This window comes from Onychomys torridus, chromosome 19 (assembly GCF_903995425.1).
Source record: "Onychomys torridus chromosome 19, mOncTor1.1, whole genome shotgun sequence".
Taxonomy (NCBI): domain Eukaryota; kingdom Metazoa; phylum Chordata; class Mammalia; order Rodentia; family Cricetidae; genus Onychomys; species Onychomys torridus.
Genome location: NC_050461.1, coordinates 39,647,672 through 39,672,251, shown reverse-complemented (window position 1 = coordinate 39,672,251; position 24,580 = coordinate 39,647,672). Strand labels below are relative to the sequence as shown.

The following is a 24,580-nucleotide window of genomic DNA, read 5'->3' as shown; positions in this document are numbered from 1 at the left end:
TCAGAGATAATCTTTGAAATGTTGATTCTGTATGACAAGAAAATGACTCTGCTATGAATAACATTCGAGGTCAGGAGGAAGTTTAACTTGAAGAGCTTAGATTGCTACAGAGGTCTACCAGTAACTCCTAACCATCTACAGTTGATAGATTGACATCCTCTCACAGCTTCCTCTGTAAGATGTACTGGATATGGGTCCAGCAATGGATAGATTTTATCTGTTTTCAAACTTTTGCTAATTGTACTTCATATTATGGTAATAAAGCTTATTATCTATATATGAGCCATGAAATATGAGAGTAAAGCAATATATAATTCTGTGAAATATTACTTCAATGGCTAAGAAAATTATATGGGTGAAATTTATTGATAAAGATTTAAATTAAATGCTGGTAATATGACCCTTTATAACTGATGGTAAGGCTCATAAAATAATGGTTTTTACAGTCCCTCTTTTTCATAAATGGAGTTGAAATTTAAAAATTACTAATCATGAGTCAGGGATACGATTTAGGCACAACAGAAAACCCTGAGGTCTAATGAATATATCTGTCCATAGCAAAAAAATAACCTGGCTCTACAAATGGTTGAAAAAGAACACAACCTTGCATTTTGGGTTCAAACACTCCTGGTTTCAGCAACAGTTAAGTAAAAAATATTGTCTTCTACCTTGTATTACGAGCAACAATAAAAGTAAATAAAATAACTTTAACTGTTTTCAGTTGTGGGAAAGCCAAATTAAGATTGATTCTTGAGAGAAAATAAGTCTATGGGATAAGCACCCTGTCTTTTCCAGCTTTCTGCCAAGACTACTAAAATACAAATAAAGGACAGTCGTTTTGAAACATGAAAGATACATCCATTTCCCTGTTCTCTCATCACACAGATTAGGTTGCAGGTACCACTGTATCTTTCATACCTCATAACATGCATATAGTTCTATGAGAAGAAATCATTTTCCTAGTCAGTAGATACACAGTCAACGACACCAAGCTGTTGTCACAGATCCTTATAGCAAGACATCTGCTGCATAAGCTTAAGTTTAAGCATCACAAAGATGATCAGACTATAAGATATAAAAGTTAAGCTCCATCTTTTTGTAACACTTATCAAAGTTCAAAATTATACCATTCTCATTTTGGGGATTTCTTGCATTAGACATAATCCATCCTTGCACCATTCATTTAATGTCTTCCAAGTTCACATGTTTTTGTTCCTTTTTTTTTTCCTTTTTAACAATCTGGGACATAGATATTAGGAGCTGATGATCATAAGTTCTTATTGTTGGACTTCCATCAATAGCTCTGTTTTCATTATGTCATCATAATGAAAATAATGACCTTTAGCAATGAAATGCTCTTCGCAGGTGTTCTTCAGAAAATAGACCGTCTTGATTGATCCTTTCAACTCTCTACTTAGCATGAAATGGCTCCAGCCAGTAACCATGGAAGAACAAACAACCCCTCGATAGCCACTCACCTGGTGCTGAGTCAACTCTAGACTCAGAAATCTCAAGTGTTTGACTGGACTTTCCATTCTGGTTCATCCCTTATATTTGTTGAGTAATTAATCTACTTTACAATGAGATTTGTGGAGTTTTCAGAAAGATGATGGCTTTTCAAAAGTAAAGATTAATGACTTTATAGTAAACAAGTGGAAAACTACTTAATACAGAAAAAAAAAAAAAACAGGTCAAAAGAATGACAAAATGTGTATACAACAATAGGGAGCGTTCCTGGGGCACTCCCTTGTAGTTTTTGGTTTTAATTAAACTTGACAAACTGAAAATAGCTGTCAACCTCATGTAAAGCCAACTAAAAGGCAAAATATACTACATAAGTGGGAAATGATAACTAAATATAAGAGATATGATGATTATTAAATTATTTTGCTAAATAAAAGAAAGAAGCTGTGAAGGAAGGGGGTCTCTAAATAGTCATATGACCACTTGGACTTCCACTGAGCTAATCACTAGCCTTTGCAGACATTGTTGGTCCTTATCCCTATAACTAATCATGCCCCCTATGCATATGTGAATGAGTCTCATCAACACAAATACAATAATGCTGCATATCCCTTTCCTGCTGGCTAAAGGAAAACACTCCAGCAAACAGCAAAGAAGCTGGGCTTTAGAAAGCCATTATAATTTACTCCCTGTCTGAGCCAGTAAAATACAGATAATTTTGAGGATAATAGAATTCCTATACAGTAAACCAGTTCTAAATACATTTTTCTCATCTACTTAATGAGATTTCTTAAGCTGAAGTACAAGAGTACAATATGCATATATATCCACATATATATATATATATATGAATACATACATTATATATGATGAAATTACACATTTTAAGTATACTGTTTGATCATTAAATATATTTTCCTGTGTTGTTAAGGCAGTAACCACCATTTGGAGCATCCCATCCACCCAGCCTATCTTACTAAGTCCCCTTGCAGTCAGTTGCTCAGTACAGGCAATGATTTTCTGATTTTATCATGGCACTCTGTGAAACAGAATCACAGGGTTTGTACTCTATGTCCCTTCCTTTGTTCAACACGCCTGAAAGATTCACAGCTCACATGTCCTCAGGTCTCCATAGGTCACTCCACTTGTGCTGAGTAACTCTGTATTTTATGGGAATAATAAAATCTGTTTATCCATTTATAAGTTGGTGGGAATTTGAATAGTTTTCAGCTTGGGACTATAATATGAAACACGGTGTTATGAAATCCTTGTAAAGTGGGTCTTTTGTCAACAGGGTTTTTGTTTCATTTAGCTAAGTTCTCAATTTTACCATAGTGTGTGTGTGTGTGTGTGTGTGTGTGTGTGCGCGCGCGCACGCGCGCGCACATATGTCCAGGGAAGGAGGGAGGTCTGTTTAGGTGACACTTTGCTGCTAATCAGGCTTGCAATGTTTCTAGAATACTTTGAAGAAGTCGCAGACCATGAAAGAGATGACAGCCCTTAATCTAAATCTAACCAAATTGTTTATATGTAAGACACATGTTTGTTATTTGGGAATCCTCCCAGAGTTATAAAATAAAGTATAAATTTCTTCTTTAAAAAAATGGAATTATTGTGGGAGCAGGGTGCAATAGAGAGGGGAACAGCAGAGTACAAGTGATCTGAGGGAAGGTGGGGAACTAGGAAGAGCTCCAGTTAGAGAGGAGGAGGGATACATACTGAATAAAGGAAGGAGGGCAAAATAACAGTAAGGGTGTCTGAAGAAGTTATAAGGAATCAAACTATCAACTGTCTACCTAAAAATACCTGTAATGCACGTATGTTTGTGTATAAATATTCATTTATGTTTTAAATGAAAATTTCTTATGAGCCAAAGACCATCTAACAAAAAACCCCAACACCAGACCAAGAATATTTTTTCTAAGTTGATGGTCAGAGTTGTTCAAGAGACAACCAAAGCTTTATAGGTTATCGCTGCTGCACTTGGTTGCCTGTTTAAACCACTTTTCCTACCCAAAAATTGTTAATTGCTTATAGTTATTCCAGGCTACATACTCACATCTGAAGATTTGGAGCTAGGAGCCTCACATGAGAGAGAACATGCAACATTTGTCTTTCTAGGTCTCAGTTATCTCACTCAATATGATCTTTTCTAGTTCCACCCATTTGCCTGCAAATCATGATTTCATTTTTTGTGGGACAGGGGTTTTTGAGGAGGGTGTTTCCATGTAGTTTTGGTGCCTGACCTGGATCTCACTCTGTAGACCAGGCTGGCCTCAAACTCACAGAGATCTACCTGGCTCTGCCTCCCGAGGGCTGGGATTAAATGCATGTGCCACCCAGATATTTCATTTTTCTGAACAACTGAATAGTATACCAGAAGCTAAGGTCATGAAGTCTCACCAACATGGCTGTCTAAAGATTACCTGAATACCAATAGACAGGTAACATGAATGGATGAAGGCTCATGAGACCTCAACCCTACACAAAGTTTTAAAATCAATTAAGGGAGCCTGAGAGCAGGAGAAATGGTCTTCCCTAGAGTAGAGCACACCAATTAGTTATCTGATATCAAATGGTCATCCCTGCAAACACACACACACACACACACACACACACACACACACACACACAGAATTAACATATTGAGAAGGCTAATATATATATATAAACAATTAAAGAAAAAGAGGTTATGAATTTGAAAGAGAGCAATTGGGTTGGTACATAGAAGGGTTTATATGGAGGAAAGAGGAAATGATGTAATTATATTACAATCTCAATTTTTAAAATTATTTTTTAAAAGATCAGAATATAACCCAGCAAATCAATTCACAGAATCCTTTCTCAACTTACTGTAGAATTTCAAATAGAGATACAGCATATTCATTTACTAAATAAAACAGAATGGAAGCATTTAAAAAATTGTTTAGGCAGGAGTATGTTTTGGCCCAAGCTGAGCTAGACCTAGTATTCTCCTGGTTTGGCTTCTCAAGACTGCCAGTGTTACAGAGATGGGGTGTGAGGCCAGTTTTTGAGCCTGTGACATCTGGAATATCTAGCCAGAAAACGTAAAGCAAAACAGAAATTACTCAACATCGCCACTTTGAAACCCCCTCTGCCTGATTTTGTCAGCACCAGGAGCTGAATAACTTACAGATGTGTACTGTATTAACAGTATTCCCCTGCCTGTAGTCCAAAGGGAACAAAGCTCCTGTACATTGAGAAGATGTGTGTGTCTGTAAAAGAACATTGTTACATATCTTCATCTCAAAGTCCACATTTTACCCTATGCCCATGATGGCTCAAGTTTAGAGGAGTCTAGGTAGACTTGAGACTGGTGTGTGAAACAACTATTCTCTCTCATCAGCTTGTATACATCAACAAATTTCTTGATGCTTGGTCATATAATTCACACTGACATAAATCCAACAGTTTCACATTTAAAAACACTCATTCCTTGAAGGCATATTTTTCTCCTCAACATCATCAATTATGCTTACTTATGAAGCCCTATTTCTTCAGTTCTTCCTCCTATGTCTAGAAAATATTTTTCAATGCATCTACATTTGCACTAGCCCATTCCCCCACCTGGATTCACCCTTCTCCAATGTCACACCCATTCTTGTGCTTCTCACTTTCTGTTACCAGTGAAGGTAAAGTTGACACTTGGTGGATACAATCCACTCCCATGACAGCAGTTTTACAGTCAGTCAATTCCACTGGAAAAAAATCTTTAGCATGCTCAATGATGCAGGCATAACGATTTTTAAATGTTTCATCCATAGCCCTTACTGGGAGGCCATTTTATATTACCCCTCTGTGCAAACTTTTCTGAGATATTTTGTCATCAGTTGGTGTCATGTAAATCACACTCTAGTAATAAAGCACAGGTCAGCCTACCTCCTGCTGTTGTGTCTCCTGTCAGTCTCCCTGTAAGGATAGGATTTAGCTATGCAGAGCTAGGAAAAGAGTCATGGAGAGAAGGAAGGAAGGGAGAGAGGGGAGAAAATGGGAAAGAAGGGAGGGAGGAAGGAAAGGAAGATGGATCTCAAAGATGATGATATTACAACAAAGCCTCTAGCTTTTAAAAATTATGATTGTCAATATTAATTCTGAAACTTCAGTAAGAGTGGGGGAAGGAGGAGGCCTTGATTAAGTACACCTAACTTTTAGACAAACTAAGTTTCATCTTGCTAGGAGAAATACAAATCTCAATATAGCAGCTTGGAAAGTAACCCAGTTCCTTTGGAACAGGTTTACTGGACATATACCCAATGGTGGAACCATCTACATAGTGTTATAGTTGCATATGGACACCACCTTAGAACAGAAGAAATGGTTTAACATCCATTGAATCCTTTCTTCTGACATGGCTCCAGAAGAGGCAGGCCTCTCTAATATGCCAGTATAATACACACAAACAAAAGTCGGGAAAGGAGAAGTAACAAGCATCTAACCACACACCAGCTATGACATAAGGCCTTATAAAAATGAAAATCAAAGGTACTACATCATCTTAACAAAGTCTACTAGAGAAAAACCCCATGACCTAGTTTTGGTTGAAACGTTGAGGCTTCACTGGTGTTGAAACAGAAACTTTGCGGTCATGACCTTCTCCCAAACAACAGATTTTCAAGTCACCATTCTCAAGGGATGAGATTAGAGTCTAAATAGAAAGCTAACACTTCTGTAAAGTATTATTAGTATTATAAAGGCCTAGCTTTCTTCTTCTAGCACCATTACTACAGCCAATGGAACCCCCTTGATCAGAGAAACCTCATTTTCCATCTTTAATTTTGTTCAGTAAGGCCACAACTCATCAAGACTATTATTCACCCTTAGCAGAGGCCAGTATCAATGGTGCACAATACACACAATATCTGTGCATACAGTTGATGGTTAGGCAAATTAGAGGGAAGGACAGAAGGAACTAAGGATGCACACAAAAGCAGGGAACAAGGCAGAGTCCTGATTGAAGTACTTTCCCTTTTCTGGATCTTTTTTTTTAGTTTCATGTCCTTAAAGTTTTAGTCAGGGAAAGGATCTTCTAAAGGGGCAGTTGTGTACATGAGCATGTGTTTATTCCTCGGCTTGTCTAAAACTAAGAACAGTATCTAGTATAATCACATGGTTAATGAAAAGTGCCTGATCATTCAAATGGGTTGACTCACACTCTTCATTAGGCTCCAGAGCAAATGGACTCTGTTTTTCTAAACTAGAGGCACCAGGCTTGAAGCAGAATATGTGAGAGGGTGCATCATCTTGGATTCACAGTAGTCTAATTTTTGAAGAAAAATTTGTACTTATTTCTAAAGCAGATCATTTCTGAGCAACAAGCTTGGGTGAAACTGATTTGGGAATGACTACAAGTCAAGATATTTTGACATAAATACATAATAGGTTGAACTCTCTTCTTAAGAAAATCTTACAAATGATTGAGAATAGCTTTGGGGATTCTTTTTTTCTTTAAAGCAAGAAATTTAGCTTCAACTAATGTACTACAAAGTCAGTACATTACATAGCTCCTATTGCACTAATTCATTGCTCCTGGAGTGTGTGCTTTAGAAGAAGGTTAAAAGCTGGTCTAAGCTGATGACAGCAAAATCTCATGTAGAAACCAAAGGTCTTGTTTTTCTCCCAGGCATTAAACTGTTGTAGCTCAGTGGTGGGCACAGGGTATTTATGTGACTTCATCACCCATCATGGGTTGAGTATATTTTCTCATTTAAACCACCAATGTTCTTCCTTTAAACTATACTTGCTTTTTAAACCTGAACTGTGTTTTTCTCTCTTTGGTCCCTTTCCACTTACTCTTTTCCACATTCTTTTCTTCCTGCGAGCCATGATATTACAGCCTCAATGAGGACAGTGTCAAAAGCAAAGTTGAGAGTTTACCAAGTTTATTTTGTACAAGAAAGTTACCTGCCTGTCCATCTCTAGCACTAGTTCTCTGGACAAAATGATACAGTAACATTGAACAAAATGACAAATCAGAGAAGGTTCTGAAACAAAACAAGTGCATGTCTCCATACAGAAAACACCATCTGCATAACTCACACACTTAGTAGCTGGTAAGTGGGGCAAAGCCATGCTCAAGGCTCCCAGCATTTGCTCCTTCCAGTGGAAGCTTCCCTCCTGTGACAACTGATGATAGGGAATGGGAATAACAACTGATTTTATTTTCTTGGTAACCAATTGTTAAGAAAGTTGTATGGAACTTTCAGCAACATCAGTCTGCATTGAGATTTGCTCTTTAGGATAAATGTCTTCCAAATGACTACCTTTCATCTACAGCCGTGACAATCTTCTCAAAATGGCCACTTTGCAATATCTAGATCATCTTCCTATTCCTATTAATTTTATTATTCCAGAGCATCATTCCAGTTGTGTGTACAGTGTATGCATGTGTGCAAGCATGTGTACACATTTGCATGTACATTGGTAGACGTCAGCGGTTGATTTCTGGTGTCTTCCTCAATTATGGCCTGCCTTACTTTTTGACAAAGTGTCACCCACTAAACCTGGAGCTCATGGGTTTGGCTAGACTGACTGACGAGAAAGTCCCAAAAAATCCTCCTGCCTCTGCCTCCCCAGCATTGGAATTACAAACAGGCGCCTCCATATTCAGCTTTTCTCTGAGTGCTGGGAATCTAAATTCAAGTCTTCCTGCCTTTGCAGCAAACACTTTACCACAAGCCATCCCCTCAGACTTCGTTTCCTTTGAAGTCAATAAGCTTTTTGCTTAAAAATAAGTCAAAATTGATACACAAAAGCAAATGTTTTGTTCCTGATAGAAAAGGCATCCACACTTGCCAGTGCAGCCCCCTACACACACACACACACACACACACACACACACACACACACACACACACGATATTACACACACACACACACACACACACACACACACACACACAATATGGCACAGAGCTTACTATAGGCAGAGAGAGCCCTAGAATATTTCCTGGATGGCTGGAGACTCACCCATGCCCTGACTCTTCTGGTCTAGATATAGTTCTATGTATGAATTCTTTCTAAATAATGACACCTGTGATGAGCCAGGTATGACCTGACCAGGGAAAGGAGGATTCTATGTCAGTATCCCTTTCTCTATAACACCAACTATGTCGTGTTGGTCTCTCTGGAGACTCCATCTTACTTAGTTATCCATTAGGGACTTCTACAGTAAGAAATAAGTCACTTCCATTGCATGTTTAAGTAACTGACTTTGCAGCCTCCCATGTAAGAGTTCCTCTTTGACTTCATCGGATTCCACTTTCTAGGCTTTATTTACTCAGTCACACTGGCTCTTTTCACTGAGGCCTTGGATAGGAAAATGGTCCTCCCAGTCCTTTCGTTGAAAAACGTCTAAAAGGGAGTCAGACCATTGTGCCTTTGACCAAAACATGCATGCACTTCAACATATGTATCAGTATCTGCGAAAGCGTTTAGTCACTCAACGTATACACTAAGACTAAAATGGCTTAAATTTTTGCAGCTTTAAAAAAATGATTATTTCTCAGGATACTTTTGATCAAATCTTAAAATATGTATGCTATCGGTTTACTTTCAGTGTGATAGATAGTAGATCGTGGTTGCTCAGTCTGTGATCACAGAATCGTTAACACTCAAGTAACAACAGAAACGCTACAGCTTGCCATCTGTCCAATCAGCTTACTTCTAGAGCTGATGTTGTCCACTGGGGCGGAAAGCACCCAGCATTTGGGGCCAAATTTACTTTCATAGTTTCTTCTGTAGTTGATGTCTCATGGATGTCAGAGCTCCAACCTGCTGATACCACTGATTTTCAGGGGAGAAGGGAGGCGCCTGCCTCAGTGCTCATGACTAAGTCTGGCTTTTGGTTGCTTAGGAATTCCTTGGCTCATGGCTGTTTGTTCTACTTGAAGCCATAATTTCTGCCTGCTTTTATATCACTATTTATCTTCAGAGTCATAGAGTGTCATGCATAAAAAGAAGTGATTATCTGAAACATTTCTAAGAATCATCAAGCAAAGAAAGAGTAACAAAGTGACTCAGAAAATTAGTCATGTGCTTAAACAGTCATTTTTGTCCAGTTTTTGTGTGGCTCTTAAAAAAAAAAAGAAAACGAAAAAATTCATTAAGCTTTCTTCCAATTGATGAATGAATCCATGGTCATTGTAAAGACAAAGCATTTGAGGCAGTGAGATGTCTCAGAGAATAATGACAGTTGGTCAAGCCTGCTAACATGAGTTCCACCTCCAAGACCCACACAGTGGAAGGAGAGAACAGATTCTCACAAAGTAGCCTTTGATCTCCATATGTCTTTCTTCTATCATGTACAAAGGAGTTTAATTATATTTTTAATTCACACGTTTATAAACACTGTCTTCTCCCTTCCCTGAGTACTCATTTTGAAAGCTTGATGTAGTTTACTTCATGTTTAATTATGTTTATGAAGTAATACAAACATAGCAATATAAAATGCCCCAATTCTGTAATAGGACCCATTAGAATGTGGGATAATTTCATATTCCTCTATAATCTGATTTCTAATTACATATTATTATCTCCAACAAGTCATTATAGTAAACCAATATGCATGGTTTTAACCTCATTGTTTTGAAGTGCTGTACAGTATTTCCATAGTACGAATGTAAAATAATTCATATAACCATTACCTTGTTGATGAGTGATTAGCATTTTTCAATTTCATGTTATTACATTAATACACTAACACACATATCCACACATGCACTTCAAAATTTTTATAGAACAGACACCTACATGTAGAAGTAGTATCCAGAGACAATATACACATTCTTTAGTTTTATGACACATTTTCCAATCACTTTGATGATTGTATTCCCAATAATGTTGTTTTCCCAACACCTTCATTTTGCTGGATGTTGTCAAACATTTTAAAAGTTGGTAAGCTAGTATGTAAAAAAGGTTCATTTGTTGTTTGAATTTTTATTTATGTGCGACCAGTTATGTTGTAATTATTATTAAAGTTACATTCATCACTAGTCAAGAGGCAATGAGTTGCTTTTCATAAATTACTTTCAATAATTGCTTTTTCCATGAAAACACATTGTTAACCTACCTACTAGGACTCTTGACATTGCCTTTCTGTTATACAAAGTATGGATGTTATTAGAATTAAACTATAAGAGTTTAACTTTAATCACCTGAACTGTCGTCCCTTTTAACAGTCTAAAGAGATCTGTCAATCATCCACCCTAACTATTACAATCAAACTAGCAAAACATTTGCAGTTAAATGACTCTAATAGGTATAGATTGACATTAAGGGTAATAGGAAAGAATGAGAGTGGGGGTCCTCTGAACTTTGAGTTAGAAAAACATCATCTGATAGAGCAGTAGCTCCCAACCTGTGGATCACAACCCCTTTGGTGAGTCCAAAGACCCTTTCACAGGGATCAATCACCTAAGACCACTGGAAAACACAGATATTTATGTTACAATTCATAACAGCAGCAAAATTGCAGTTATAAAGTGGCAATGGAAATAATTTTATGGTTGGGTGTTGCCACAACATGAGGAGCTCTAATAAAGGTTCCCAGCCTTAGGAAAGTTGAGAACCACTGTGTTAGAAGAACAAGTACACAGACAGAAGTATGAAAAGAAGCAAGTCTATTCTTAGAGAGAAGATGGGGGTCCAGGAAAGAGAGGGTAAAGCCCAAGAATAGATATATGTGTGTCTAAGGAACGGGGAGGGTTGAGAGATGTTAGGCTAGTTTGGTGGGTTGTAGAGGCTGACAAGAAAATAGACACAGAACTTTGTATGGGGGATGGAGATTACTGTTTACACATGTGAAATCTGAGAGGTATTCTAAACCTAAGGGAAGTCATCAGTAGATGAGAGACTCTACAATCCAAGACTTAAGAGACACTAGCTCAACATGCCATTAAAAGCCCACCCCCTTAACCCGAGATGGTCTAGTCACATCCAAAGGCAGAAAAGGCTAGAATGTGCACATAAGAAACATTAGAGCTATACACTAAATGTTTTCTTCAAATAGTGTCAAGCTGACTTCTGCAAATGGCAAGGCTGAAAGTCACGTTCTCTAAAGGTGTAATCTGAATCATTTTAAAAGTGAGTTTCTTTTAAGGAACACCACTGATGAGTTAATATAAAAGGCAGAAATTTCATATCCAAATGTCCCTAATAATCTCTAACGTGGGGAGTTCAGGCATTTGTGTGCGAAGCTGTGGCACATTAAGTAAGAGAAGGGTACGGAAAAGCAAATACAAAACCCTCAGAGCTGGGAAATTGTATTTGATGCACTCTGTGGGCGTCAATATAGATGTTTGTTGAAAGAATGATCAGAAAGTAACTTCGAATGAACTACTGATCGCCTTGTCCCAGATGTGGATGCCTCCTAACGGCCTGCACCCTCTAGGTTTCTCTAGCCTCAGCCCAGCGTAGCCTGGTTGGCTTACTTTAACTTATTTCAAAGTATATGTTTCATTTCACTTATTCAAAAGACAAAAATTCAGGAATATGCATCCGTCAGTTAAAACGATGACATGTGAAATACAAAGGCCCAATTTGAGGTATGCTGGTTTGCAGAAATGTTGAAAGTTTACAAACGCATGAGCTCACAGAAACGAAAGTAAACAGACCTCAACTAATTTTCACCTCATAATTTATCTTACATCATCCAACTGGTTCTTGAAAAACCACTTTGAAGGTTAAGAAATAGTTCAACACTATACATCACAGAAATTCCATCTATGTCTTACTTTCAGATCTCTTTAAAGCTCTTTCTTTTGGCAGTGACTAAGGAACAGAAAGACTGACTTTACACAGATATTCTAGAGAACATGCACAAGAATGCACCCAGAAATCAGCTTTGTTTTTTGAAAACTTAAAAAAAAAAAAATGCCAGGGATTTTCCAAGCAAGTAGTTGAAAATGCTTTAAACACTTGGTGACTGGGGAAACAGCCTTTATATACTGAAAACAAGCTGAGTATCTTGATTCATGAGTAAGCAATTGTGATGAATAATCCACTTCAAAAATTCCTTAAATGTATCATTTATAATAACAGACACAATAATATGGAACTGCTAACTCCAGATGAAATCTTAAGTCATGATCACATGAAAATTAAATAGTTACTTTCTTAATTGACAATTTGGCTCATTTTAGTGGAAAATGTAATAAGGTGAATATAACAGGAGAAGATAAGGAGTTAAACACAGTAAACTTAATAGAAAATCAAACAAGGTGACAATTTCCTTTAAAATGTTCATATGTTCTAGGTGGTGTACTTATGTAACTATTTACAGAAAATTTAATTTTCAACATCCAGAGAATCCTATTTCAAAGATTAGGAAAAACTTCAATTACAAGAAAATAAGTGTTTTAATTATGTTTTAAAAAACTGTAAATAAAATGAACTTTTTCATACCAGATAGCCAAAATAAACAGTGAGCTAAAAGGCATCATTTCAGATTCCCTCACTGAAAAATTATAAAATCCATTTTACAAAAAGTTAATCAAATCAGTATGGAAGAAAATGGCAAAGTTTGCATTTTCCATAAATGTTGATATGAAAACTTGAAAGGAGAAGCAAGTGCAGTCTATTTATCAACAGAGGAAGCAACCAGTATTTCTTCCCTGTCCGCTGTGTGGTTATCTCGTCACTCACTATGGGCTAAATCAACAAATAAAAATGAGAAGGAAGACAGCAAAGATTTAAAAATAAACTCATTAGGAAACAAAACAATGATGGCCGTGATAAAATTCACACAGAATGGGTACAGGACGGAGACCAGAGACCAGAGAAAAACCCAGAAGGATGGCCATAAGGGGCAGGGGAATGTAACTGATAAACAATATTTCAATAAGAGGCACACTTCCAAAGAAGAGAGTGAAATCATTGCTAATCTGGCTTTGAAGAGAGTCCTACCTGAGCCAGGAATACAAACAATCCACAAAGCACACAGGAGCAGAATGGCGCTCGGCTTCCATCTCCAAGAGCAGCATCTCATCCCCTGAGCACCAACCATCCTACAGTTAATGACAGAAAGTCACAGTCAGGTCAAGGACAGGCACCCTTCAGTGAGACATTAGGACAAATAATGCAAAGTGTGGTTCCCAACAGGGCTGAATAGAGAAAAAAAATTGTCTTCTTTTCTTTTTCTTTCCTTCTTTCTTTCTTTCATTTTTTTTGTTTTGTTTTGTTTTGTTTTTTGTTTGTTTGTTTGTTTGTTTGTTTGAGACAGAGTTTCTCTTTGAAGCTTTGCGCCTTTCCTAGAACTTGATTTGGAGACCAGTCTGGCCTGGAACTCACAGAGATCCGCCTGCCTCTGCCTCCCGAGTGCTGGGATTAAAGGTGTGCATCACCACTGCCTGGCTGTTTTTTTTTTTTTTTTCTTTGTTTCGTTTTTTTAAAGACAGGGCTTCTCTGTGTAGCTTTGGTGCCTGTCCTGGATCTCACTCTGTAGCCCAGGCTGGCTTTGAACTCACAGAGATCCACCTGCCTCTTGCCTCCCACATGCTGGGATTAAAGGCGTGCACCACCGGCTAGTCTTGTTTTCAAATAAAGAACCTAACATACAAAGGATAGAACCCAGGGCCCCAGGACTATGAAGCAGGTGGCCTCAGCCATGTCCACAGGAGAGACTTCAAAGATAGTTAAGGACCAAATCATCCCCTTCAAGCAAGAGAGAAAGAAATCTGGGGGTAGGGGGTTAGTTAAGTGCTCAGTGGGCAAGCCTAGGGACCTAAGTTCAGATCTCCAGCACCCATGTAAGCCAGACAGTGCCTGTAGTCCCAATGCCGGGGAGATGGAGACAGGAGGACGTTGACCTGAAAGACTGACCCTGTGAGGGAGCTTCAAGGTCAGTGGCAGATTCAAAAAATGACATTGATAATGATTAAGGATGACTTGGTATGCTGACCCCTGGCTTCCTCAGGCATCTGCACACACATGTACAAACATGAACACACATACCCCTACACTACACACACACACACACACACACACACGCACGCACGCACGCACGCACGCATGCACAAAGGCACGCACAAACGCACAAATACATACATTCATCCATTTTATTTGTTACCTCTACACTTGTATAGGTCCAAATTTGAATTCTCTCTTTAACAATCCCTGTGTCTTCTGTCTCCTGTCTGTCTCTTGCATGGGTCAGAATCTGAGGCTGTCTTGTGAATCTGATTGTTCTTGTGTCTGCTTCTGTCCCTGAGTCTGCCTCCTGTGTGTGTGTGTGTGTATGTGTGTGTGTGTGTGTGTGTGTGTGTGTGTGTGTGATGTCTGTGTGTCTGATGTGTCTGAGTATGATCGGTATCTGGCTCCTATTTAACAGCAGAGGAAGCATCACATGGGAAGGAATGGGATACTTTACAGAAAACATTAACAAAGCTTTAAAAGGGATTAAGTCATAGGTTCCAACTGACCCCAAGTGACCCAGACAAGGAAAACCATTATCAACCAATATCTATACATGGTGACTTTCAGCTTTGATGGTAGATTTTAGGAAGTTGTGTTCAACTTGTAGTATTTGCTGTTTTCAGCAAATGATACATGTGTATTGTTCTGGGCCTGGGCATGAGGAATACCTAATTTAAGATTTCAGCTATGCATTAGCTTAGGTTGTGAAAGCTAATTACAAAGGAAATCCAAGGCAAGTAAGGTTGGTTTTACATTGTTCTCTTAAAGGCAGGTTACACAAACAGCCTGAGCATCCAGTAGGATAGCAGTCCTAAGTCTTAAGCGACCTCAAGGTCCATCATTAACTCTGGCTATGAGGTCCAGCAGAAGTTCCAGTGTTTTGGAATGTAAGAAATATTTTCAGAATATAGTATCACCACACACTTGTTTGTACCTTCCTTACAAGAATATATATGGTAGGTGTTTTCTTAATGAAGATAGGTAAATATTCAAATAATTCTATAAATAAAGCATAATTCTTTAAGAAATAAAACTATTTCAACTTTGCCCTCTGCAGCATAAGCAGTCATGTATGTATATCTCATAGATAATTATATTATTCTCCCCTGTATTGTTTTAGATCTTAAGAAAATGTTTTCATGTTATAACATCTCTTGTCAGAGGGTAATATTTAAAATAAAATAAAATTTCTCTTCTTCCCTAAAATGAAGCAACTAAAACATTAACATTCCAAAAAAAAAAAAAAGATCCCATTATATGTAACAATACCTATCTGTGTTTTTAAATGGTTAGTAATCACCAAGTAGTTCAGAAACTACTAAGTAATGTTAGATGCGGGTGAAAACCTTCAATATTTGTGTATAGCAAATTGTGTTATCATTTTCCATTTTAAAATGGCATTTATTTATTGTGTGTCTGTGTATGTCTGCACACACGGGCAAGTAGAGGTCAGAGGACAACATCTGGGAGTTAATTTTCCCCCCGTCATCACGTGGGTCCCAGGGATCAAACACTTAGGTCATGAGACTTAGTGTCAAATGCCTTTACCCGGGTGGTAACCCATCTTGCTGGACCAGTAATGTCATATCTACATTGAAAGATGTATTTCCTAAAGAAAGGATTCAATGTTATCATGGCTCACAACAGATTTCGTTGAGGCAGCATCGTTAAAAGAGGAAAGCCTATGAAAGATGCAATAAGAATAAAAGCCATTTGTTCAAAGGGACCATAAAAGGACTGGCACTGAGGGGAGACAGGGGCAAGCAGGCAAGCACTAAAATGATGGGAAGACATCACCAGGTCTTAAAATCCCCAAAGAGACAGTAAACTTGCAATTACAACCGGAAAGTAATTTTATTTCTAGAATGACAGCAAGATACTTTCTTAAACCCGAAAGCCTGTTTACATGGGTAAAGTATAACACTAAATGCAAAGCCAAGAAAACACTTAGATGAGACAGCAAGATGAAAGGATTCCTGCACTTGCCTTAAGAATACATTTTGAATTTTTTTTTTAATGTTGGAGACAATGTTATATCAAAGAAAACATGGATTACAGTAAAACAGGTCTGGGTTTGCTACCTAGGGCTGGTGCAGTCCCAAAATTTTATATGACCTGTTGTATCTGTGTATCACCTGTAAAGAACAGCAGTACACCTAGCCCATAGCACCACTGGCTGGTATCTTCAAAATAAGACCATGTCTTCAAAAGCCAGTACCTGGAACCTCACAAGCATTCCATAAATAACAGCTGTTATCATAATTACGGTCGTGCCCAGCATGCTAATGTGAGTGTTTATTCTACCCACTGTATAATAAAAGGAAGACACTTAAACAATAACAGATGATAGGCTTAATCTTTTATGCCAACATCCATCAAGTGACTCTGGAGATACTTCAGGGATCACCTGGGAGCAAGATAAACTTATTCATGCCTGCTATGCATGGATACATTTTATGTAGTGCCTGAAGTTCACATCACAGTCATGCACTCCACGTTCCAGCTACAGGTAGCTGTCCATTGGGAATTTCTAAACTCAGACAAGATTAAGACCAGAAGAGGATTTTTTTTGGTATGGAAATCATGTTTCCAGATTTTTTCATCCAATATGTTTGAAGCTAAAAGCATTTACCAATTGAGAAGAACGTGTCTGAGTAAGCAATAATATTAATAATAATGAGTATGGACTCTGGAATGGCCAAGCCTTATGTTCTCTGTTGATTGTATGGTTTGGGGGATGGGTACTTTGGGGGATATCAGCCTAGTCACTTTTCTGTAAATGGGTCGCTACCACCCAGAAAGAACTGCTGCCTCTAGCTCAGTCAGCAGGGGCTTTCACCAGAAGCAATTATATAGTCTGTCACAGAGAAAAGTCACTTATTTGGGAGAATGGGCCTGTTTCCTTTTGACATTGTATGAATGAAGTGTTCCCCATTCATACTGGGGATGAATCGGCTGTGCTTCTAAAACAAAAGAACAATTACACATTCAAAGAAGTTCAGAGAACTGCAAATCCAAAAGATGATATCTAGCTCATGATTTTCACAGAAGAAGAAACTGAGGTCCAACAGAATCAAAAAGAACAGAGTTGGCTGCCAGCCTTTCAATGAGCTACATGTCACCCTCCCAGCTTCTTACCCTGTGTCATAGGGAGATTCTCCTCCATCAACATGAGCAATGTCCCCTCTCTTAAATTCATACATGCTCTCAGACAGAAGCCCACTCCTTAGCCTGGATACCAAACACCGTTTATTTTCCATGCAACTTCTCCTTGACTATAAAAGGTTTTCACACTTAGGGACTCTACAACTGGTCCTCGAGTTGTTTTACCAAAGCTGACTGCAATCCTATCAAGCCATAGCTGCAAGAGAAGGCCAGGGCTTGACACATTCCAGGACTCAAGACTCCATCACTTTAGACACAAAAAGAGCAAGAACACAGTAAGCACTTGGAACATAACATAAACCATGTGACATGCCAACTTTCATCTACTTTACTGTTTACTGAAGAACAGGAACAAATAAATTTAGAACAGGAGAAAGAGAGGACTGCGGGTCTTCTCAGGGGATCACTTAGCAAAGATACATCCCTGAAATTTAAACAACTTTCTCAGAAGAATGGAAAATCCCAAGCAGGGTTACTAAGGTTCTAAACAGGGACTTCAACTGGGTACAGGCTTGATCATGGTCTCATAGCTCAACCAAGGAGAACAGAAACAGTTTTTCAAGATTTACTTTTCTTTTTATTTATGTGTCTGTCTCTGTGTATATATGCCAGGTGCATGAGGATACCCATGGAGGTCAGAAGAGGGTGTGTGTTGGATGCTCTAGAACTGGGGTTACACGTGGTTGTGGGCCACCTGATGTGGATGATGGAATGGGAATCTGGTCATCAGGAGGAACAGCAAGTGCTTTTAACCACTGGGTCATCTCTCCAGCCTCCAAGAAACATATTTTAAAGGAAAATGGAGTCATAGCCTTGTATAATTTGAAAAGAATCATTTTCATTCTGTGGATAAACCTATTATCTCACAGACAAGAAAACAAGAGATTAACCTACTTGCCCAGCTTTCAGAATCAGCAGTAGGACCCAAGCACTTTGTGTCCCCCAGTTTCCATTCCAGCTGCCCTTTGTGAGGACTGGTTTACTTCTGCTGCAACCCAATATCAAAACAATAGGCTACACAATACAATATGCTTGAGCCCCATTTCAGAAAGCTTTGGAGAACAAATACATTTCCCAGGAATTGGTTCAGCTAGGGGTGTAAGCACTGGTGGACGTGACTTTAAACTGAGCAAAACATTTTCAAAAACCTACCATTTCCTATCACTTCTAGTGGTTCATCCAAAGTCACAATTTCAAGTGAAGTTAGTGAAGACATTCAGAGATTAACAGAGAGATTGACGGGATATTAGTCCTACTAATGTAACAGTCAGAATTCACTTCCTTGACCATATTCCTACTGTGTTTCTATGGCAAATCTTTTCCTAAAAAGGTTTGGAATTGGCAGAGAAGACCTTGAGAGTTTACAGGAACAAAAACAAAAACAAAAACAAAAACAAAACAAAACAAAACCAGTAATTTAACGTATTCAAACCTCTTAGAACAGCATTTCTTCTTTCAGTGAAAGGTCGTGTTCCTGAAACTAAGCAATGTGTAAAAGAGAGAGTGTGCTATCCTGTTACTGAACTCAGACCCTTTCATTAGGTTGGCTTACCTCCACGACAAAAATCTCACTTACTGTTCAGGTCTTCACAAAGCTTGCCTTATTTGAACACGAATATGCATGACTGACTCATACCATAAATTCAACTTGAGAACTTATACAAATGCACACACACACACACACACACACACACACACACACACACAGGGGGGGGGGGGTGTTCAAACACATGAGTGCATGCGCATATAGACACTGAATAAACATGGAGAGAGAGCTGTAATTTATCAACATTGTATTTTTAGTTTGCTCTGTAGTTGGGTAAAATCTTCTCAATGAAAAATTAGTCAAAGGATATATGGGATAGTGTCATATTTTGTACAACTATAATTGAATCTACAATTATCTTAAAACTTTTCAATGAGAAAGTAAACTTCTAAGCCTTGATATGGGCAACTAAATTTTAGAAGATTCTAAAAAAGATGAAATTGTAGGGTAGGGGGGAACAGGGAGTATTCCAACCAATGAGGCTATTGTTTATAATATACAACTCTTGGAAACAGGATACTCAGTTGTTCTTTGTATTTTTACAGTTTACTTTGTGTGTGTGTGTGTGTGTGTGTGTGTGTGTGTGTGTGTGTGTGTGTGAGCACCTGTGTGTAGGTGCCCTTAAAGGCCAGAAGAGGGTGTTGGACTCCATAAAGCTGCAGTTATAGGTGATTATGAGCTGCCCATCTAACTGAGGGCTGGGAACTGAACTCCTGACCTCTTCAAGAGCAGTAAGGCTCCTCAGTGCTGGGCCATCTCTCCAGGCCTTTTTGTATTTTTCTTTTTTATACTCTGAAACTTCTTGTAGGTTTACAATTATTTAAAAAAAAAAAAAAAAAACTTAAATGCACTCACAATATCCACTGGGGGATGCCAATGCTGTCACCCACACTGTGAGTGGCACTGCTTTGATCTCTGTTAGCTGACAGAAGTGTCTCTCTTGGATTTCCTTTATTTGGATTGGCAGGACCAAGTCATATACATACTTTTCTATTACAGTATAAATATTTTTCTTTCTGATTGTGTTTTTTAACCAATTTTATCATAAACATGTAAGCTTTTGCTATATCAAGCCGTCTTTTAAATAATCTTGAAAGGCATTCCAAAGAATTCCACTCTGCGTAAAAGGGAGGTAAGATGATTCCAGGTAGCCACACTCGTTATCCTGGACTTCTTAGTTGGAGTTGGTACATCCTTTAAATGTTAGCATTTCCACCAAGTAGTATGCATCATAATGTCATCTAGCATGGATAAGGTAGTGATGTCATCCAACTAGGAATAAACATGGAAATATACGTCTTATCACAAATACTACACACACTTTCTATTTAGTCTAAGTACTAGATGTCTCTAGAAACTTCCATTCCTTTCATCAGAAACGTAAATTCTATATGACATGTGGACAGTTAGAAATATGACTGCGTCCAAAGGCATTATCATCAGTTTATTTTTAATATAGAAATGAAATGTGTCTCAATTCATTATTTCCAGAAATCATAGTGACACTTCAGCCAGGCAGTAACTGCTATGAGCGTCTAATAGTTCCCATAAGCAAACAGACAATAGCCTCATTCACCATTCACACTGGACAGGCACAATGTCATGTAACTTATATAAGCCATAAAAGGAATTACTGTAGGTTCATGCACTGTGAGACCAACAAAGCCAGCCTCCCTAAATCTTGGGAAATTCTCGGAGCGTTCAAAACAGGCAGTTGTTGCAACTCCTAAATATATTGATAAAGTCTATAATTTCAAAATGTGACTGTAACAATAAACAAATTCGTTCTCCACAAGGAGGGCCAACCAAAACATTTAAGGAGCCTGTGTATTTTTATTTACTGCAATTAAAATTTTTAAAATGTAGTTACTGTTTACCATTTCAACAAAATAATAGGAACATTTATCTCGGGCAGATTAGCACTATCTCCATGTATTCTAACTTGCCCATCAGTCAAAAAGGGTCAAACCATTGCACCAAAAAATATGCACAATAATCTTGAAAGACACAGAAAAAATTCCATCAAAAGAATTCAGTAAAGAAATTTAAAACAAAGTTAAAAGCCTTAGATGACTGCTTATTCATGATTCCATCCACGAAGGCATAAATTTAATCTTGCCAAATTCAAGTGGATTAAATAATTTAATTACATTATCATGAAAAATTTACATTACCTGTTGGATCACTTTCACATCTTTTACTTTTAAAACAGGTATTCACGTGTGTGTGTGTGTGTGTGTGTGTGTGTGTGTGTGTGTTGCTTTTTAATCCCATGATCACTAGATATCCAGGGAGGCTGAAAGAAAGCTGCTAATTATCTCCTGTGAAAAGCTGGGATATGTTTTTCAGGAAAACTGAACTGAAGTTGGAAACAAACTTACCAGTCGTTCCAAACCTGCTGCTAGCATAAGGGAAAGAGCCTTATGTTAGATCGCTGACTGTGTCCCCAAACAAATGCTCACAAGTGATCCATCCACCCATCCCATTGCCATCAGCAAAATGCAAAACTCTCAGGTGCGTCAATACTTACATCGAGTTTTAATAAAGATAGGTGGTATTCAGTACACAGTACACGGCACAGTGCCGAGAACAAAGCTGCAGAGTGGAGGGTGAGGCTGGTGTGCTCTGTTCCATCCCCTACTTTAAAGATGTGTTTGGGGTTAAGAACAGAGCGGCAAAGATGGCGGGATGGGAGTGGGGGTGGGGACTCAAGATCCTGGGTGCTAACTTGGAAAGGGAAATAGAAGCGGAAATAAGTAAGGATGGAGTCGTGGAGTGAGGGAAGTTATCAATTTCTGTAGCTCCTGAACAAGTTAGTGGAAGTGGGTAAAAAGTCTGTCTGGTGTCTGCCCAAGAGCAAATAAAACGACAGAGGGAAAAATAACAAACTATGACAAACAAACAAACAAAAAACTGCTAATCTGTCCGCAAAGATAAGTGTGGCCTTTCGGAGCACCATTGTCCAGTTTGGAAGGGCAGGCGGTGCGCATGGCTGCCCTTTCAATCAGGTCCTTCAAAGCACCTCACATTTTAGATGGCAATCCCATCCAAGCAAAACCTTGTAGCTTTTTCTGACCCTCTCACCCTCTCCTCCATGTGCCTCCTACTTGTAATTCTACCCGAAGCCCCTATCACGTTCCTTAATTACTTTTTCATCTACATAGTACACTGGGAACATTTTTCTGGGCTCTTAAAAGAAAAAGGTGCAGGGCTGGGGAGGTTTCAATGGGGGAAAAAGTCATTAAATATCTCAGAGATCTAAGAACAACGACTTCCACAGGCAAAGGTGACAACGCAGAGCCAGCATCTCCCCCGCTCAGCAGTACCTTCCCAGGCCCCAGGTGTTGATCCAGGGAGCGCTGGCTTGGCAGCACCAGGGCCCTGGGAGCAGCTGCACCGTGGGTCGGTTAGTCCTTGTTTAATTTGAATCAAAACCACGTTCTCCCCATACTTGAAGCCCAGCCCTTCTTACTCTGCTTTACACGGACTCCAAGTGAAGTTTATCCCTCTCTAGGGGGAGAAAGGGAGAAAGCAACACACACACACACACACACACACACACACACACACACACACACACACACACACACATATCGAGGAGCACGCTGAAGCTTCTGTTGCCGCAGTTGGTACCTTCCAGGGAAACGCTGAGCTAAGGGGAGAAGCGGGGAAACACAGACGGAGGTGCGAAGGGCTCGGAGCTGGGAGGCGACTTACATGCTGGCATTACCGCGCAGAGGTTCCCAGAGGCTGCTCGCTCATCCTCCACCGCTCCTCTGCTCTGCGGCCCGCGAGCTCTACCGAAGGGGGACCCGGGCGTCCGGGACCGCGCCCCGCAGGACCCTTCGTCACGCCCTTTCTGGAGAGTTCATAGGGTTTCCCGGCAGCTGCTCCTCGGCTGCGCGCGGGGCGGCGCAAGGTGGACCCCGGGCGCGCGCCGCGGAGTTCAAGCGCGGGTCCCGCGCGCAGGGGCGCGGCCGAAGGCGGCAGGTTCCGCCCGGCGCAGAACTTTCCCAATAGTTGGGGCGAAGTGTTTCGGGCGAGCCGAGCCGGGAGGCGGGCGATCCAAGCCTGCCCGGGGTTGGACCGGTGCGACCTGCAAGGTCCAGAGCCTGCGGCGCGGCGCCGGCCTCAGTTTCCCCCTGGGGCTCAGGTGCGGCTCCGCACAACTCCCTCCCACTACTCCGCCCGAGGTGGCCTCTGCTCTAGGCTGTCCCAGGCTGAGGACAGTCCTCAAGGCTCAGCTGCCCCACCCAGGGCCGGCCACCCGAGGGCAGAGGCAAAGAGAGAAGTCGCCACGCGGGGCGGGACCGGCGCGGGCGGCGGGGTTGGGAGACTGGCACCAGGCCAGGCGCAGCTCCGGGGAGGGGACCCCGCTGACCCCGAGGTCACCCGCCTGCCGAGAGCGCCGAACCCCGCAGAGCCTGGGTGAAGGAGAGGAGCTCGGAATGCAGAAGCACAAGTGGGCATCTGCTCTGCCTGCAGCTAAGCACCCAGACCGCTTCTTACTTTTATCTCCTTAGCTCTTCTCTTCCTCCTTTCCCCGTGTCTTTTTCCCTTAAAAAGAAAGAAAGAAAGAAAGAAAGAAAGAAAGAAAGAAAGAAAGAAAGGAAGGAAGGAAGGAAGGAAGGAAGGAAGGAAGGAAGGAAGGAAGGAAGGAAGGAAGGAAGAAAGAAAGAAAGAAAGAAAGAAAGAAAGAAAGGAAAGAAAGAAAGAAAAAGGGAAAAAGAAAGAGGGAAAAATATTGAGGGTGGAGGGCTTAGAAGGTTGGGGTAATATGCTTGCTTTACTTTTTTTTTTTAACTTTTTCTTTTCTTTTTGAGCGGGATTAATTTACCAATGCAAATTCAACTACTCACTAGGGAAAGTTAAGTTGGATGACTACTATGGCTGGGCGATGCTTTTGCAGGGAAGCTGCTTTGCAAGGGACCTGGCACACCTACTTGCTGAAAGAGGGAGAAAGCACTCAAGCATAGGGTCCCTTCACACTGTGCCTTGCCAGAGTAAATTCACTGAATGCTAGAGGCGGCCTTTTCAGACTTGGAGACACGTTCAGAGGAGAACAATCCTGCTTGCTTACATGGTGGTGGTGGTGGTGGTGGTGTGGGAACGCATACAAATGCCGCAAAAGCAGATTTACCTTGATTGGCTAGTGGTAGAGAAGGGTTGGGGTAGAGCAATGAAACAGCTTTTGAAGACAGACAGTTACAGGCAAAGAAAGAGGAAGCTGGAAGGCCGCCAGCAATCCAGACCACTTTTGGGCCGGTGTGTGTTCTTGTGATTTTTATCAGTATTTACTTTAATGGGGGAAAAAAGCAGTAGAATTAATAGAGACTTGAACAGCTGCATTTAAGAACACCTGAGATCCTTTTAGTATTTCAGGTGGGGAAATAAGGCCTAGTCTTCACAAACTATTCAGAAAAGACCAGGACTTGAGACTCAGCCCCACAGGCTCTCAGTTCAAGTCCACTTCTG

The 24,580-nt window shown here is 39.9% G+C and overlaps 1 protein-coding gene across 1 annotated transcript in view; it reads right to left on the bottom strand.

Annotated features, from left to right (window-relative positions):
- Positions 1-23,029, bottom strand: part of Adgrg6 (adhesion G protein-coupled receptor G6) — a 131,097-nt gene extending 108,068 nt beyond the window's left edge. Inside the window, exons 1-2 of the mRNA XM_036168539.1 lie at positions 22,823-23,029; positions 13,387-13,487 (exon numbers count right to left, since the gene is read on the bottom strand). Coding sequence (XP_036024432.1) covers positions 13,387-13,487; positions 22,823-22,824 — 103 coding nt within the window. The 5' untranslated portion in view covers positions 22,825-23,029. The remainder of the gene's footprint in view (positions 1-13,386; positions 13,488-22,822) is intronic.
- Positions 23,030-24,580: the final 1,551 nt, after the last annotated feature.